Source organism: Vanellus vanellus (genome assembly GCF_965231255.1).
Source record: "Vanellus vanellus genome assembly, chromosome: 3".
NCBI classification, from domain to species: domain Eukaryota; kingdom Metazoa; phylum Chordata; class Aves; order Charadriiformes; family Charadriidae; genus Vanellus; species Vanellus vanellus.
In genome coordinates, this window is record NC_138907.1 from 12905672 (window position 1) to 12923623 (window position 17952).

At 41.0% G+C, this 17952-nt stretch overlaps 1 protein-coding gene across 1 annotated transcript in view; it reads right to left on the minus strand.

Moving 5' to 3' along the window:
- EHBP1 (EH domain binding protein 1) overlaps positions 1–17952 on the minus strand; it is a 236828-nt gene that overhangs the window by 72008 nt on the left and 146868 nt on the right. The window contains exons 12-15 of the mRNA XM_082480396.1: positions 13609–13787; positions 12917–12965; positions 4822–5736; positions 2581–2724 (exon numbers count right to left, since the gene is read on the minus strand). Of these exons, the coding sequence (XP_082336522.1) occupies positions 2581–2724; positions 4822–5736; positions 12917–12965; positions 13609–13787 (1287 nt within the window). The remainder of the gene's footprint in view (positions 1–2580; positions 2725–4821; positions 5737–12916; positions 12966–13608; positions 13788–17952) is intronic.

Below are 17952 nucleotides of genomic sequence, written 5' to 3' on the forward strand. Positions count from 1 at the left end.
GCTTTATATATCTTATTATGTATCAACTTTATATAATATATGAAATATGAACACTATACCAGTCTCCATTAAAGACATCCCCCTCTCACAGGGCATGGTTCCCACTGAAACACATTAGGAGAACGTTGAGCTTGCTAAAAGTTAGAAAATGATGAAATTACACTACAACCTGCATTTGGCTCTCATTTCGTATCATCTTTAATTGCAAAACTCATACTTTTTTTCCCCTACAGGATACTCGTCTTTTTCAGTGGCCATGACTGACCATGCTCAGTGAATGACCAACTGTTCCATATCTCACTTTACCCTCACCACTCACTGTCTGCCCTACTCCTTGTTTAAAATACACAATTTAAACTCTTCTCTGCACACAGAATTAGTCACTTCTTCCAGAGCATTTCTGTGGCACTCTTCACTATCATATCTAAGAGTTTCCAAATTACATCTCCACAAGAGCCTTCTGAGCTGAGGAGCTTTTGTTATTCTTATGTCACAATCAACTCAAGTCAAGAGTGCCCATTACCTGCTTGCACCGAGTGCCCAGGATTTCAGCGGGGCCAGGACCCTTTGTTCACAGCACCATTCTGCTTGACTTGGTTACAGCCGGGTGTGTTCAAAACTTCCCAAGAATCTTGGGTTAGAAATCAGAAATCAAGCAATATGCCACCTTGACTATGTTGCGTTGAAGGTTCCTTCCCAACATTGTCAAGAGCTTCTTCTGATGGAGGCAGCAAGAAACTTTGGTTCTGCAGAGCGGCCCTAAAAGACTGCCCTTCCCTTTCCTGCAGGCTTCTAATTCATTTTTCAGCTGCTGTAATAAATGAAATAAGGTCCCACGGGTAATCTCGCTGCCTGAACTATGCAATCCAAACTCTCACCCTGAAACCTCTGTCCCCATCTCCTATCCTTCACCAGGTTTTCATGGCCTAGAGAAGGTCTTCATTTTTATCTAACTTCACATTGCTGTCTACCCGCAGCACCTCTCCTCCTCGCACCGGTGGGGTAGCTCCTCCTCCTCCTCTTTGGTTTTCACCAGCGGGAGCTTTGACTCTAAAAGAGAAAGTTTTGCTTTCCAATACTACGATCTGCATCAGAATGGGCCCCGATCCTTAGGGGAGCCACGGTAAAAGATGCTCTTGCTGCGCTGTGTCCCTACAGGCAATTTTTACTGACACTTACCAGCTTTTCTGAACTTCAGTTGACAAGATTGTGCTATCAACCTAACTTTGTTTTGAACAGGTCTTTCAAGGGGGAACCTTCTTCCTATAAGACAACTTTTAACGTGGATAAAACAATGCTTTATCCAACCTAATACAAAAAAATGGTTGAACAGGTTTTTTTTGAAGTGAAAAATAAATAAAAAAAAATATTACCCTGAGGCAGAGAGCTGATGGGGAAAATTTCAGCTCAAACAATGAAATACTAGCAACATTGTAAAACCTTTGAAAATAGGAGCTTGTAATAAAAAAAAATGTTAGGCAACTTTAATTACAGTTGTTCTTGCCTGAGTAGTTGCCCATAGTAACCCTCCTCTAACACTGTTTGCTTTATGGAAAACAAATTAAAAAAAATAAATTCCAAAGTGAAATTTATACTAAAATATAATTACCTAGGAAAAACTGAAATACAAAGTAATAGTATATATATATCATTATGTTATCATTATACAAATAAGATTTGTCTGCATATATGAATTTATTTTGAAGAAAAAAGAAGTGTCAGTTTGACGAGAGGAATTGTTAAGGAAAAAAAAAAAAGAAGTACAGCATGGATCCAAGAGAGTTAAGAGAATGAAATGAGACATGTAAATCACTGTCTTCATTTCTTGATTGTATGATCCCATTTCTGTAAAAAGCAGAATGTGCCCCTCAGGACTTAGGCTCTGAAAGATCTGAATCGGTAAAGATTTGAGCCCTTCCCTGTATCATTATTTTTCAGTTACGTTTCCATTCTCAGTTGCCAGTACGGTCTCTAACGCCCAATAGTTAGAATCACAAAACCCGCATTGTGAAGGTTCGCCTAAATATTAATTAGCTTTCATCTCCAGAGAGTACACATCCATCCTTCCAGGTCCCCACGGAGGCCACTGGAGGCACAGCCGTAGCTGCTTCGCCACTGGAGCTCGTTCCCCACCTCCACTTTCCCATCTCCCCAGTACAATTGGCTTTCGTGATAAAAAAGGGAATTGTTCCATCAACTCTTTTACAAGACTGTCACAAGCAGCCTCATTCACCACCACAACACGGAGGGAGCAGCAAGTAGCTGCCATCACAGGCTCAGGGAATGCATTTACATTAACTGAAAAAAGAGAAATCATCAAAAATAGCAGTAATTACTCCACTATCATTTGATGAGTAATGGATCACTGCTTCCAGTGAAGTCTACGGCATCTTTGTGTCGGCCACACCGGCAAGGAGAAACAGGCTTTTGAAGGGAACTAAGGGTATGTGACACATCACCGCACCGGGACATCCAGTGGGGAAAAGAAATATTCTGCAAGGACGTGCCCCCCGCCAAAAACATATACACATACAATAAATTTTAACTGTATAAACTGCCCGACTGGCAAATATTTCTTACATCGTTCAGCTGCTTATTGCGGGCCGGGATGATCGTATTGGTTAGTTGCTTATTCCCTGCCTTTAAAGCTGCATCTCTTCTTGCTTGCTCAAGCAGAACTCTTGCTCGTTCTTTAAGTTCTTCCTGTCTTGACAACATTCGTTGCTTAAAAATAAAGAAATATAATTAACAGCGAGGCAGCCTCGGGGTACTTAACATTTATACAGTAGTTAATAGCCAGGAGTCTTCCTATATAATAAAGGTCAGGAGTCCCATGCATTACAGCTTCAGGAGGTGACAGAGCGTTCTATAGAAATGAAAAGTGAAGATGATCAAAATGTGAAATTAAAAAAAAGTCAGAGGCCTTTATAATGTAAATGCGAGTTCTCTCCCCTCCCCTTAAAACTTAATTTCTATCAACATTTAATGCCTTTCAACTACAACCGTGGAAAAAAAAAATAATTGGCTTCATGGAAGCTATGTTAAATGTGCTACATGTTTACTTATTTACTTTAATATGTATGTAAATATAATGCTTCGTTGGCTACTTATATGGGTATCGTTCATTTATAACTTAAATTGAACACAAAGAGGCTGGGTACAAGGCAAAAAACCTGCAAAAATATCAGCTTCTGCTTCATTTACGAATATCCACAAGGAAGTCCCTGCTTCATACACGTGACCAATTATATTGCCGAGTAGAAATAAGAGAAGGGGAGCTTCTGCGTAGGCAACTTGAGCTCCCATGCATATATACTCCCAAGTGCTGACTTCTTAGTCAAGGACAACCATGAGGACTCTGGGAAAATGTGTCTCTAGGCCTTTGCACAGGCTAGAGCTGGGACAGAGGCTGCAGGTTGTGCTCCTGCAACAACTACGTGGAAATTGAGATCATAGAATCATAGAATGGTTTCGGTTGGAAGAGACCTTAAAGATCGTCTTGTTCCAACCCCCCTGCCATGGGCAGGGACACCTTCCACCAGACCTGATTGCTCAAAGCCCCATCCAACCTGGCCTTGAACACCTCCAGGGATGGGGCATCCATGGTCAACTTTCACCAACAACAGAGCCTTCAAGGTTAAGATTGAGGCTCACATCTGAGATTTGATTACCATGTGCAAATGCACAGACAATTCACAAGAAAGAAATGTTTTTAAAGTCTCATCTCTTACTTTTTCTTGGCCTATTACACCCTTGTACATGAAAATCTTGGTAGAGAAGATTTCCCCCTGCTCTATTATTCTTCTGTATGGGCCAAATTGTTCCTTCCTCACCCAGTACACAAAGATAATGATGAAGAGAAACTTCATGAGACTTCACTGATCAAAGGAAAGAAATAACTGGCGATGGAACTAATACTTGGCCACTATAACCCATCTAGGGACTGCTTCTATTGCAATCAAATTAATCTTTCTGGTGCATACTCAGGAAAAAACATAATATTTGAAGCAATGCACACTACCAAAAAAAGGGCTGTATTTTTTTTCTTATCAGACCTAATGGCACGAAGCCAAAACTCAAGAAAGCTCTTCACAGGGGTAAAATTATAAGCCCGCTTTGGTATTTTTGTAAACGGGGCCGGTAACATTTTTTACATATCTTTGTGATGACGTGCTTTACTGATAATACCCAGCGTTCGTATAATATTCAACTTTCATCCTCACAATAAGTCTGCAAGGTAGGTGGGCATATACTTTTTGTCTTTCTAGAAAGGAAAATGATATTGTGGTTAAGTAACGTGCTCCAGGCTGCTCAACGAAAAGCATAACTTAATATTCCGGAGTTTCTACCTCACCTTCGCAGCTACATTCACAAGGCTGTGCGGTTTCTCAGACAAGATTCTGAAATACGTTTGGAATATTTTAAGGTATTCAAAACTTCACACTTTTTGAATACGGATCAATGAATTGGTAAGTCTTTCTCCAGTTTTTGCTTCAGTATGTGATGCCCAGAAGAAAGGTGGCAAAAGCCTTGAAGCCATCTTCTTTGAGCTGGTTGGGAATACAACTGTACTTCCTTTAATTGGAGAGAGACTGGAAAAATTAACAGTAGGACAATTCCTATCAATGAATTTTTCATGCAATGGCTCTTTTGCAGCATCACCCACTTTCAGTCAAAGTATTTACTGCCCAACAATAAAAAATATGCTGCCCACCTTGCCTTTTATACTGAAGATACGATGTAAATCACAAACACGGAGAAAGAAGTTGAAGAGCATCTCCGTCCTGACTCACAGCCATAGAGAAAGTTTAAGTTTCTTACCTGGGCTGTTTTTGCGGTTTGATCTGCATGATTTAAAGCCGTTCTGGCATCACCATCAGAATCGGCTTCTGTTTGCCTTGGAGAAGCATGTGGTTTCTTTGAAAGATCCGTATCCTTATTATAGGAGTATCCCAGCTTAGAAGGAGGAGATAAACTCGGCTTTGCGACAGGTGAACTGGGATCTACTCTTGTGCTCTCTATGGATCCTATACATCCCAGCTTTTCTTGCTCTGAGAAACCAACAGTACTGTCTGAGCTCTGGTGTCTCTTCTCATCATTATCTTCACAAGCAACTGTGGGAGATGTGTCATCTTTTTGATCACCGACATGTGCCAAGTCACTCAAGTCTAAAGTGTCAGCTATCAGCAATTTCTTTCTTCCCAACGGAGGCTGCGCTTGCATTGTATCCGTACTGCTACACTTCCCAACCTCTTCAGACGCGGAAGTCCTTCCAGAGCTCTGCTGGGATTTTTGGGGATCCGTGTCGCTTCGAGTCCTGCGAGAAGAAGGGGAAGCTGTGCTGGGGCTTAAATGGTCATCGGGGGTCTGATGCTCGCTCTCAGATTCACCAACACCACTGTCATTTACAAATACGGAGTCGTCCTGAGAAGCAAAGTCTGCCAAAGCGCTGTCTGGCGGATGCAGCTCGGGCTCCCGGTTCAGGTCGTTCAGCTCTGCGTAGAATTTTTCCTGGTCGACAGAACTGTTTGGGTCCGTTTCATAGTTACCCACTTTATACGTGCTTTTACTGCTGTTCTCCTCTATTTGAACCACGTTTAATTCTTGGCCACAGAAATGCGCCCTTATTTGATAGAGATAGGTCATAACAGTCAGTTTGTCAGGTATCGCTAACAAAACCATGTCAGAAGGTTCCAGCAATCGCGATATTCCTAAACTGGCAAACCCATCGTATGCCTTTAAAAACAGACAAAAGAAAGATTACAATATTTTTCTTACATATCATAACATTTCAAGAATGCAAGCGGAAGTTTCAGTCAAAATAAGCAAGCCTAAAACATTACAGGAAGAGTATGGGTTCAACTCTATTACTTATTATTCCCTTGGCTTCACTACAGTAGTTACTATTTTTTGTTGCACAATCCAATCTGAACTCATTGATTTTTCCCGATGGCTTCTAGAGATCTCCCAGGGTATCTTCATAGCAATGCAAAACGAGAGAATACAACCAGCAAAGATACTCAAATGGCATTGTTTTAAATATTTTGAACATACTACAATACAATCATGGGTTCCTCACAATGATGCCATTTTCATAAGTAAAAAGATGTTCAGGAAACTGCAAATTAAAAGCCCTTCTAAGAACTAAGAAAACCTACTGATATCTTAAATGGTTCCCACTTGAGTAGCCGGAAACAATCAAATAAAAAAGTGTAAGAGTTGGACCAGAAAAAAAAAGCAACTATGGATGGGTTTTTAAGATAAAGAACAAAGATATAAGAAACACGACACTAATCCATCTTGGGCTTTATCAGTGGTGATCAACCTTCTCTCTTCTACTGGTTATGTAATTGCAGTGATTTGTGTTGATGAAAAACTACGGCCAGATAACCAAAAAGAACATCACCACAGATTACTGGACACAAAACGTGAGTCATATTAACACAGCAAACACATTTTAAAAACATTCGTTGATGCTAAATTTGTAAGAATGAGAGAGTGAACTTGACTCTCGCTCCGCTTTAATTTCTAAAAGCTGAGGAGTTTGCAAGCCTCCCACTTTGTGAGGCCACATTGTCTTCTTTCTGCTAGCCCTTTAAGTGAGTGGGCTCTGTGCATCAGGTTTTTCTAGTTTTGAAGAATTAAAGCTGTTTCTCAATTTACAATTAATTATTACTATCCCAGATTAACCCTGGAAGACGAGATTGTGTTTCAAGGAAGTCTTTAAAAAGGGCCTCCTGTTCGCATAGAGGCACTCAGTTAAACCACTCGGACCTCTCCTCCCTCAGTAATTCCACAGCTCCTTTTCACCCTCTTCCGAAGGGGGCTAAAACGTTCACCGTTTGCTCCTACGCTATTCTGAACAAAAACAGACGCTAAATTTAAGACGTGGACCTGTCCTTTCACAAGGAAACAATAACACACTGGGCTTCAACTCTACCCAGTTTTACACTATTTGCTTAATTTGTTTCAGTTTAGAAGGGTGGAAGAAAGAAAGAAAAGAGAAATCAATTATGATTTTTTTTTTTTATCCTCTCAGTTTTCATACCGGTAAATGTTCAACAGTGAGTTAGAATGTGGGTTCAGCCCAGCAGAGCCAGTTATTTTACTCGCTCTGAGAAAAGGTGGCGCTCCCATTCCCATTGCAACGGCATTCCCTACTTGGGGGTCAAACAGTTTTCATTCCAAACTCTGTTCCCAATAGCCAGAATTTTTATTCCTGAAGTTTTGCCTGCTTCCCCTCCTGCTCAGGTATGACCTGCCACAGCAGTTTTTCTGAAGTAATTTTTATATGACTATAACAAATGCTTCACAGAGTTTATCCAGACAGAGAAATTATCTGAATAATTTATTTTTAAGCCCTTCTGGCTCTCCCTGGGCGAAACGATTTGGCTTAAAAATCACTGTGGGTCTTTGGTGGGGTATCGCTTCTTGGGAAGGTTCATTATGAGACTGTTATGCCGTTTATAAAAGCAGAGCTGTGCATAGATGCAGGATCAGCAGTGGAAAACACGTATGCTGTATTTGCTGACACAAAGGAATGAATCCAGAACAGCAGGAAAACTGCTGGGAGGTGATTCTGCCCCTCCGCTCTACTCTGGTGAGACCCTACCTGGAGTACTGCATCCAGCTCTGGAGCCCCCAACATAAGAAGGACACAGACCTGTTGGAGCGGGGTCAGAGGAGGGCCACAAAGATGATCCAAGGGCTGGAGCCTCTCCGCTAGGAGGACAGGCTGAGAGAGTTGGGGGTCTTCAGCCTGGAGAAGAGAAGGCTCCAGGGAGACCTTATTGCGGCCTTCCAGTCCCTAAAGGGTACCTACATGAAAGCTGGGGAAGGACTTTTTACAAGGGCATGCAGTAATAGGATGAGGGGGAATGGCTTCAAACTGGAAGCGGGCAGGTTTAGATTAAACATTTGGAAGAAATTTTTCACTTTGAGGGTGGTGAGGCACTGGCCCAGGTTGCCCAGAGAAGTTGTGGCTGCCCCATCCCTGGAGGTGTTCAAGGCCAGGCTGGATGTGGCCTTGGGCAACCTGGTCTGGTGGGAGGTGTCCCTGTCCATGGCAGGGAGGTGGAACTAGATGATCTTCAAGGTCCCTTCCAACCTAAACCATTCTATGATTCTATGAAAATGATGGGTGGGAGGGAACGGAAAGAACTCGGACGGTGGAAGAGGGAAAGCTGTCATCTACCTTGTCTCAGGGGGCAGAGCTGGAGGAGTGGGATCAGGCTGGACAGGGAGGGGAGGCAGGAGAGGGATACAAGAGAGGTGGGACACGAGGAGCACAGAGAAAGGAGAGTTAGAGGACAGCAGCATGGGAATTTTGGGGTCAGCCTACACCATGGCAGGTACCGGCAACAATGAACACTCATACATCAGCAGAAAACCAGCCAGGCATGAAAGCATAGCAAGCCAGCCGTGTTGTTCTGTGGACCAAAGGTAACACCGGGATTTGTTGTTTGATTAAGTGGGTCAGTGCTGATTCAGTGGCATAAATAACCTGTTACCCCACGCTGAAGGTAGTGGGAGTTACCATCCAAAGAATGAAAGGACCTAAGGATGGGCTTAGCAATCCACAGCAGCCAAAGCCTAGAGACGTGACTTCACCTGAACCCTTTTATACTCTTAATTTCTTATTTATATGCTAATAAAACTAAATCCTAGGAATATCTCCCAGGGTCTGTAAAATGACAGTGGGGACAGTATTTCAGAGTTGTCAGGAAAAGCACTTGCTTAGAACAGGTAATGCTCCAGCAGAAGGACATGGACCTGTTGGAGCAGGGCCAGAGGAGGTCACAAAGATGATCAGAGGGCTGGAGCCCCTCTGCTGTGAGGACAGGCTGAGAGAGTTGGGGGTGTTCAGCCTGGAGAAGAGAAGGCTCCGGGGAGACCTCAGAGCCCCTTCCAGTCCCTAAAGGGGCTCCAGGAAAGCTGGGGAGGGACTCTTGATCAGGGAGTGGAGCCATAGGATGAGCGGGAATGGTTTCAAACAGAAAGAGGGGAGATTTGGATTAGATATCAGGAAGAAATTCTTTGCTGTGAGGGTGGTGAGGCACTGTCCCAGGTTGCCCAGAGAAGCTGTGGCTGCCCCACCCCTGGAGGTGTTCAAGGTCAAGTTGGAGGAGGCTTGGAGCCACCTGGTCTGGTGGGAGGTGTCCCTGCCCATGGTAGGGGGGTGGAACTAGGTGATCTTCAAGGTCCCTTCCAACCCAAACCATTCTAAGAATCAAGGACTGAATTTGGAATGATGGATATTCTCGATACAGCTGACATCACTTTTTACTGTCTGCTCGGTTCTTCTGGTGATGCTCAGCACTAAACACAAGTTTTCCACTGATGCCAGATACTTATTTCCCATCACCTCTCTTTCTCATTCTGGACAATAAGACATTCTTGCTTCTCTCCTTTTAAAGTACACTAGAACCCTAGATTGGCATGCAAATGTTTTACTGTCATTAGTTCTACAATTCCATTCTGTACGTGTCCATACAGCAACGTGTCCTGGGTTCTCCTTCGCTGTTAGAGAAGGTGGGAACTCCTTGATATCCCAGTGTATTTATCAATGCCTAGTCTTGCCAACTAGTCTGTAACACAATACTAACAGACTACATTTTCCAAGTCAAATTAAGTTGCATTAAACAGAAGCATAACTAAGCCTTGATTTTGCAAATGTGTACATGCGTGTTTAGCTATGCTCCGGTATGATCCTACCGAGGTCAACAGGCGACTCCTACACAGGCAATTAGATACGTGCTTATGATTTTGTGGAATCAAATAGCAGAAGTGAGCATGAACGCCAGTTGTAAAAATATGGCTACCAGCTTAAAGGTAAGGATTTTTTTCCATCTTAACTCAGCCCCTGTAATTCTAAATTCTTCTATTTGAATACATATTCTAAAAGGATGCCTTCCCTGCAAAATGGAATATTTTGTCAAGACAATCGAGTTGAAATGTACTGAGGAATTTAGTAGAAATGGTCAACAACTGGGAAAAAAGGCAAAAGAAAAAAGGCACCACAAAAATTGAAAGTGCCATCCAGAAGATAAATTACTATTTCCACACAATAATCCCTCAAATGAAACAAGTGTAATAAAGTAATTAAAACCAGAAGTTCATTATTAGAATCATACAGTTGTGCCCTTCCACTTCTCGCCCTTTCATCCCCTCCAAGCTCCAGCCAAGTGTAGTTTAGTAGCTTACATTATTAAAGTGCAGGACACACTATTAGCAATATGAAAAAATTCTATTCTTGATAAGGGACTACGCTGCCAGTATGCTGTAATTTACACACATTTTGAATTATTATTTACTAATAATCAAACAGACACAGTAAATAAAATCAGTTGGTTAATGTTATCGGGAAGGGGATACGGAGAGAGAGAGATATATATGACATTTAAGTAGAACCACAGCTCTTCGCTGGGAAGGTGTCTCTGTAACGTTTGTAATTTTCTCAAAGATAATCCTGGTTTTTCCTCTGTTCCCCACAGAAATTTGAATTTGCAATGAGCACAATGCACCAAAAATATATCTGAATTCTGACTGATGCTAACTTAATCTGGAGTAGTTGTTTGGGTTGTTTTGGGGTTTGTTTTTTTTTTAGAGGTATAATTATATTGTGGAAATTACAATACATACACACACATGTATGTATATTCAGGACACTAAACCCATCTACCTATCTCCTGATAAGCTTGGGGTTTATTTTTTTGTTCTTTTTTCTTTTTTTAATTTACTGACAAGCTGATTGACAGACATCAATTGGGATCCGTCAGCACAAGCACCACAGGCAGTCTTCCAACCATTTCCCAACTATGTAACACACTGACATATTGGCCGAGATCAGATGTCACAGGTAAATACCCTTTTATATTCATCATCAGTGGCAGCACCGATTCGGCAAATGCCTCGTGTGCGTTATAAAGAAACTCTGAAGATGTGCTTTTTTTTTGTAACAGCACATTTCAACGTGTAATTATACACGGTAATTGCACTGAAATAGTTGTCTCTTAAGATTTCTTGATTTCTTTTTTTTTTTTTCTCATTAAAATACACATAAAGTCACGCGCTTCTAAAAGATATATACTTTTATGGGTTAATCTTTAATCTATGGTGACAGTCACCTTTCATGGAGGGGAAAAAAAAAGAAAAAAAAAGAGATGCTTCAGACAAAGAAAATTGTCCTATTCATCCATAGATGTTATTTTAATTGGTTAGGAGGAATCCTTGTCAAATGTGTTACCTATCTGCATGGAATTTCTAGGCAGCCATTGTCGCCAGTGCTGCCTTCGCTCCAACCCAGGGCGGGGGGGGGCGGTTATCAGGCAGAACTGTGTGAGAGCAGGAAATAAATCTGCAGGAAGCAACCGAGATCCTCAATGTAGCTGTCAGGCGACGGCTTGCCAAGCGATGAAAGGGGAAAAAAAAAATCAACCCAAACCCACACAATAACAACAATCATGACTTCTTCAGTCCTGGGAACTATAGGCTGGAAGAGAGACGGGCTACAAAGTTCACCGTTTGCCATCACGGTTTCATAAAGAAAAGATGACTGATCGTAGCCGCTACCGTCTTTAATTAATAATCTAGTCTTTTCTTTTTTATAATCCGTCTTAATTAGCCCAGACGCTCAACAAAACTTGAAGTACAAAAACATATGGGCACAGAAAACACCGCGATGTCACGGATAATCCACTTAGGTCATCATAAGACCCTGTATTATTATGAAAAAGATATCATTGGCCAAATTACTCATTAGATAACAGTAGCTCAGAGACATGTCATTATTTAGAATACTTAAGTACTGTTTTAAAGAGAAATAACTCCCTGGCTAACACATAAATGTGCAGGCACGTTAAAATATAATTACCCTAAACAGAAATGAATTTTAATAAAGCGCTTTCAGAAATTCCACATCTCTACAATCTAACACTCTTTAGTTATATTTGCTCTATAATATTGCACATAATTCATTTATGCAAAGTATATTTTGATACATTCATCCTAATTCAATTGCGTGTTTTTAAAGCAGCATCAAAATAAAATCACAGCTCCTTAAAAACAATTTTCAGATGATCTTCAGGAACAATTTTATTATCAGTGACTCACATGAAAATTATCATTTCTAAACATGTCCCTAGGGCTCAACTGAAGTTTGTAACTAAAACTGTTTTGTCTAAAACAGTGAGCAGAAATAAAAAGTCTTTGGGTGATTCCCAAACTGAGTTCCCGCTTCTTCCAGAGAAACATTTTACACTTTTGCATCACAAAGGTACAGAGAGTGGTTTCAAACAACTGCCCCGGTACAATGCTAGAAACTATTTTTCGAATATTTTGGTTTATTTGTAAAGTATTGCCTTAACACTTTTAATCCTAAACTTTCCATGTCACATAAAAATTCAGGTTCTACACCCAGCACTTCGCTCACCTGTGGAGTATAAAAGTAGGTGCACAATTTCATCTTTATAAACACAAAAATTCACCGTCAAAGCAACATTGACCATGACTGATGCAAGGGAGCCCCATTAAAGCAACAGAAAGGGAAGTCTTCTATACGCCAAACCAAGAGCAGTGATGTTTGTCATTTGTTTTAATTACGTGGCTGATTAGAAAAAGCAGAGGAGCGCCGGCAGAAGGCCAGCCAGCCCCTTCCCCTGTGTCCAGCATTAATGGAGGCCATACAAATATTAAACGCGAACTTGCCTTGCACTTGTTGTGAATGTTAAAGACCATGACAAACGCAAGTCAATAATGCATCCGATTTGAACGGCAGGAGGCTGAATACCTTCTGTGAGCTGCAGTTGTGACCTTACAAAACAACTGTGCTTTCCCAAAATTAATAAAAACCCACAGTGAAGCCCAAATTGAAGCTACGTCTCGTTTTTTTTTTCTCCCTCCCCCTGGCAGTTCTTACCTTTTTGTTGTTCTCTTTAATATCTTGAGGATTCAGGGACTTGTAGTCACTGAGGGGGAAAATGGCACAGTGGGTACGTACAGTATTTGATAAAAGCAGCAGTTTTAAAACAAACCGAATCTAAAAATTTGACACACAATAATATCATACGGTAAACCAGCAATTTCACAGCAATTCAATCAACAAAACTAATAGGGTGGAAAATTAAAGGAATAAATAAATAAATAAATAAATAAATAAACAAACGCCGATTACATGTTTCATTGCCTGAAGCTTTCCATCTAAAAAATAGAAGTTAAGGCAGGGACTAGAGGCCGGCCTTGACAACCAAATTTACCAGGAGGTAATCCGTCCTTGTCAGCATACAAAGAGCTACAGGCTTATTCCTCTCATCTCATTTCAACACCAGCACAATTTTCATAATCATCTTGAAGTCAATTCTTTGTAGAAGATGAAGAAGAAGACAAACAAATCACAGAGAGGGGAGAAACAATTGTTTGGGCAACAAGGGAGAGCAAAGAGATCGTAAAGTTTGAACATTCATAAATCTCTTTTCTTAGAAAGGATGCTTCCCTGCTTGGAAGAAAAGGGTGAAAACAGTTCAACACCTGAAATGTCATTTTTGTTTACATAAATTTTAAAGCTATTTCCCAAGAGAGTTAGTTCACGCAGACAGAGAGTACACAACTTACATTAGGTCTGGTCTAAAGTGATGTAATATTGCACAAAAGGATAAACCGTTTCTCCATGACGTAGTAAAATTGGTGATTTTCACTCCCCTATAGTTTTTTGTGACTTCTTTGCACCACACAAGCAGTGACTGACTCGCATTTGGCTTTCTCCCCAAAACAGGACTTGGTATTGGGCTTGGCTGCAAAAGAAAAAAAAAAAAAAAAAAAGAAAAGGCAAAAGAGAAGAAGATAAAAGAATTTAATGGAAGATGAGAATTAACATTAATTGACCTAACTAGATGATCTGTACCCTTTGATGTGAGTTTAGGTCCTTCACAGCTGTCAGTTTACAATGACTGTAACTTGCAAAAGACACAAATCGCAAGTTATTATCTCCAGTCATCGCCCTTGGCGCTTGTCTCCAAAGGATGCAGATATATGGGATTCCAGATCCACATAGGAGAACAGGCCAAGAAGAACTGTCCCAGTGGCAACCCTGTGCTTAAATACTCAGGGCACAGCGCTGCACGGCTCATCACACACACTCTTAAAAAGATTTCCCAAAGTGCACCCACGGATAAGCATCCCCACAAGCCCTTTTGCTGGACCAAAAAGCCAGGCACGGCCGGGGCAGAGTTTACCATCAGTTGCCATCTACCACCACGGTGTGGGGATCAACGTGGCGGCGTCGGCCGATGTATTATTAACCCATTCATGTCGTAGAGGCTCCAAACCAAAGTTTTCGGCTGCTCTCTTCCTCTTTAAGAGCACGCGATTGCATAAAGGTGATTACAGCACGGTGCTTCTAAACAGCCAACCATATCCAAAGAGCCTCGTCTTCCAGGCTTTGGTTTTTCTATGTGGAAAGGGAATTTCAGCTGTAAATCATTATCAGAGGATGGTTTCTAATAAGTATAATTAGCTAATAAAAAACATTTTCCTAAAGGGTGTTTTGACACTTTCAGGCACATTTTTGTTTGCACGCACCGAGAATTAAAAGGGAATAAAATATTTCAGGTGTTTGGCAGCCTGTCTGCCGTTCCCCAAATTTGGCTGAGAACGTACTGATTGCAGCCGATGTTTTCAAGAAATACGTACTTGTTTAACCAGAAAAATGTTGTCACTTTAAAAACTTCTTAGATGTAATTAAACAGAGAATTATTTGACCGACATCAATCCAAAGTCTGAATTATAGAGAACTCGGCCCGCTTATTTTTTAACGTGATGTAATTAAAAGCATATATAAAGAACAAACACACTATTTAGGCACCTTATACCTCGAGAGTCCCCAAATTAAGACAAAAACAGAGCAAGTCATTTCCTGTATCACAGCCACTTCAGTTTAACAAGGAAATCCTTTTGGCCATATTGCCTATTTGTGAAAGACCAACGATGCCCCCACTTGACTAAAGTGTGTCAGTGCTAAGCAATTAGCGGCTACCTCCCAACTGATTTATGTTTTCACCGCTTCTGGGAGGGTAAAAAAAAAAAAAAAAAAATATATATATATACAGAAGCAGGAAAGTAATTTTTCATCTACTGTGACAGTCAGCCCAAGGAAGTTGTTTAATAAACACACCTACCTCATCATCAGATAGAAGCACTGCCAACTCATTTACAAAGTGCAAAATGTATACACCTTGCTGAGATAAGTTTGGGTTTTTTTTAAATACGGGATTGTATGTACAAAATAACTTGTTAAAAAGTGTTGTTTGTTTTTTTTTTTTTTAATCCCATCAACGATTCAAATTAGCACGAACAAATCCGTTAATGAGTAGAGAAAGATCTCTAAATACTCCAAATTAACATCTTAACAGCGATATACAAAATAGGGAAGAAAAAGAAGCAATAAATGATAAACTTTCTTCACTGTGCATCAGATTTTAATCAGAGAGACAAATATTGCTTAGGAGCTGCCAGACAGTTACCCAGATTTAGAGTGATGTAACTAAGATCAGGTTTTTCTTCTGTTTGTTTTTTTTTTTTCACATCTTGACGTAAAAAAACAGTAACTAACCACTGACCCCAAATTTAAGGTACTACATTACTTAAAATATATTTGCTATCTAAATTCTATATATGGAAATAACTGCTGGGAGAAAATCGTTAAAATAGCACTGTCAAGATGTGGAAAAACAGTATTTTAACAGATTTTTACAGCACAGAACTACTTCTTCAAACCACAGAGCACTACTTACCAGGTATATTAAATGTCAGCTGTAAAGTCTTGATACTTGTTGCTGAAAATCTCTCCAGATATGGCAAATGTTCCGGTCACCACCTGAATACTTTCTAGTTAACTCTGAAATGGCCTTAGGCAGTATTACTATTCAAATGCCTTAATTAAATGTCTAACAAACTGAAGATGTAACTGATTTTAAACCTAGGTTTTTCAAAAGGACATCCAAAGCTCTTAAATCAATACATTTAGAAGCATTTTGCATTTTATTTACAAATTATCATTTTTTTAACAATCCAGATTACAATTCCTTGAAAACCTATACTTAAAATTGGAGCTTTTTTCCCACGTTTGTCCTTCCTTTTACTTTAGATTTTCTAATAGTATTTTATTCAGAATACGCAAAATTTGGGATGTGCATAATGTACTTACACAGTTTTCTCTTCTCTAGCTGATAAAGCAGAAATTATATAGAGTTTTCTTTCCAGACTTGGTATTCCAAGTTTTTATGGATAAAGGTGAAGTTCACTTTATGATAATGTTATGCTCCTGGGTCAAAGCTTTCATTATTTAATCTATGCTAAAAGCATTCAACTCAAGATACACTGGAGATCCACGAGTAACAGCTAAATTGTGCATCGACACTTGCCATCCCTTCAGAAGGGTTAACAAATGTTAGTTTGGATTTTTTGGGGGAAGCATCATTATGAAAAACATTCTCTTTTGATACCTATAGGTTGTACATATCAGCTACAGGTTCAGTGCAAACATAATTACTACCAATTGCCTATTTCTAGATTATATTTGCTCTACAAGATTGGTAGGAACTCATCAAATGAAATGAAAATTTAATTAGCTTTTCCCTACATAATTATTTAAAGCACTGACTACACAACTCTTCTAAACCACACGGCGGTCATGACTTGGCTTTTTGGGTTAAAAAGTCAAAGTCCTTGAGAACTTGTTTGGAAGTGTCACTAAAAAAACAGGAGATATCTACAACAGATTGCCAGATCTGCTCCCTGATCAACAGGTTACCGAATCTAATGGAAGTGATTTTTATCCAGCTGTGGATTAACCACACGGCAAGTGCAGAGGTTCCAGAGCTGGTCCCTCACACGCTAGCCCAGATCTAGATGCAGCATCGTGGGGGTGGATTTATCAGCTGAAGTTAGCACTAGCTTCAGGATATCTTTGTTCCACAGTCAACAGAAGCACAGAAGTCCCTTGACTTTATTCCTCTGTTAGATGTTGAGCTGGCAACATGCACTGGGAGCCCAGAAAGCCACCCCCATCCTGGGCTGCATCCCCAGCAGCGTGGCCAGCAGGGCGAGGGAGGGGATTCTGCCCCTCTGCTCCACTCTGGGGAGACCCCCCTGCAGTGCTGCCTCCAGCTCAGGGGATCCCAACAGCAGAAGGAAACGGAGCTGTTGGAGCAGGGCCAGAGGAGGCCATAGAGATGATCAGAGGGCTGGGGCCCCTCTGCTGGGAGGAAAGGCTGAGAGAGTTGGGGTTGTTCAGCCTGGAGAAGATAAGGCTCCAAGGAGACCTTATTGTGGCCTTCCAGTACCTAAAGGTGCTACAGGAGAGATGGGGAGGGACTTTTTACAAAGGCATGTAGTGATAGAATGAGGGGGAATGGCTTCAAACTGGAAGCGGGGAGATTTAGATTAGATATTAGGAAGAAATTTTTCACTCTGAGGGTGGTGAGCCCCTGGCCCAGGTTGCCCAGAGAAGTTGTGGCTGCCCCATCCCTGGAGGTGTTCAAGGCCAGGTTGGACGGGGCTTGGAGCAACCTGGTCTGGTGGGAGGCATCCCTGCCCATGGCAGGGGGGTTGGAACTAGATGATCTTCAAGGTCCCTTCCAACTCTAACCATTCTATGATTTGACAATCTAATAGCTTAATTAAGTTTTATAGCGTATGCATTTTTCCTCTTGGGACATTATCCCATGAGAACATTACTCTATGTTAAGAACAGGACCATAGCTTTCAATATTAGGCTGCATCCCTACATTTCAAAATTATTTAAATAATTGTTTTGTTGCTCTTGGGAACACAGCACCAGGCGCTCTGACGGTTCACAAAGTGGGGGTTCAGCTGCACCTCTGACGTACACAGGCCAACGCTCAGGAGAAGAAAATCAAGAGGGGAAGTAGTGATGGGATCACGGGGCAATGGTCAAGC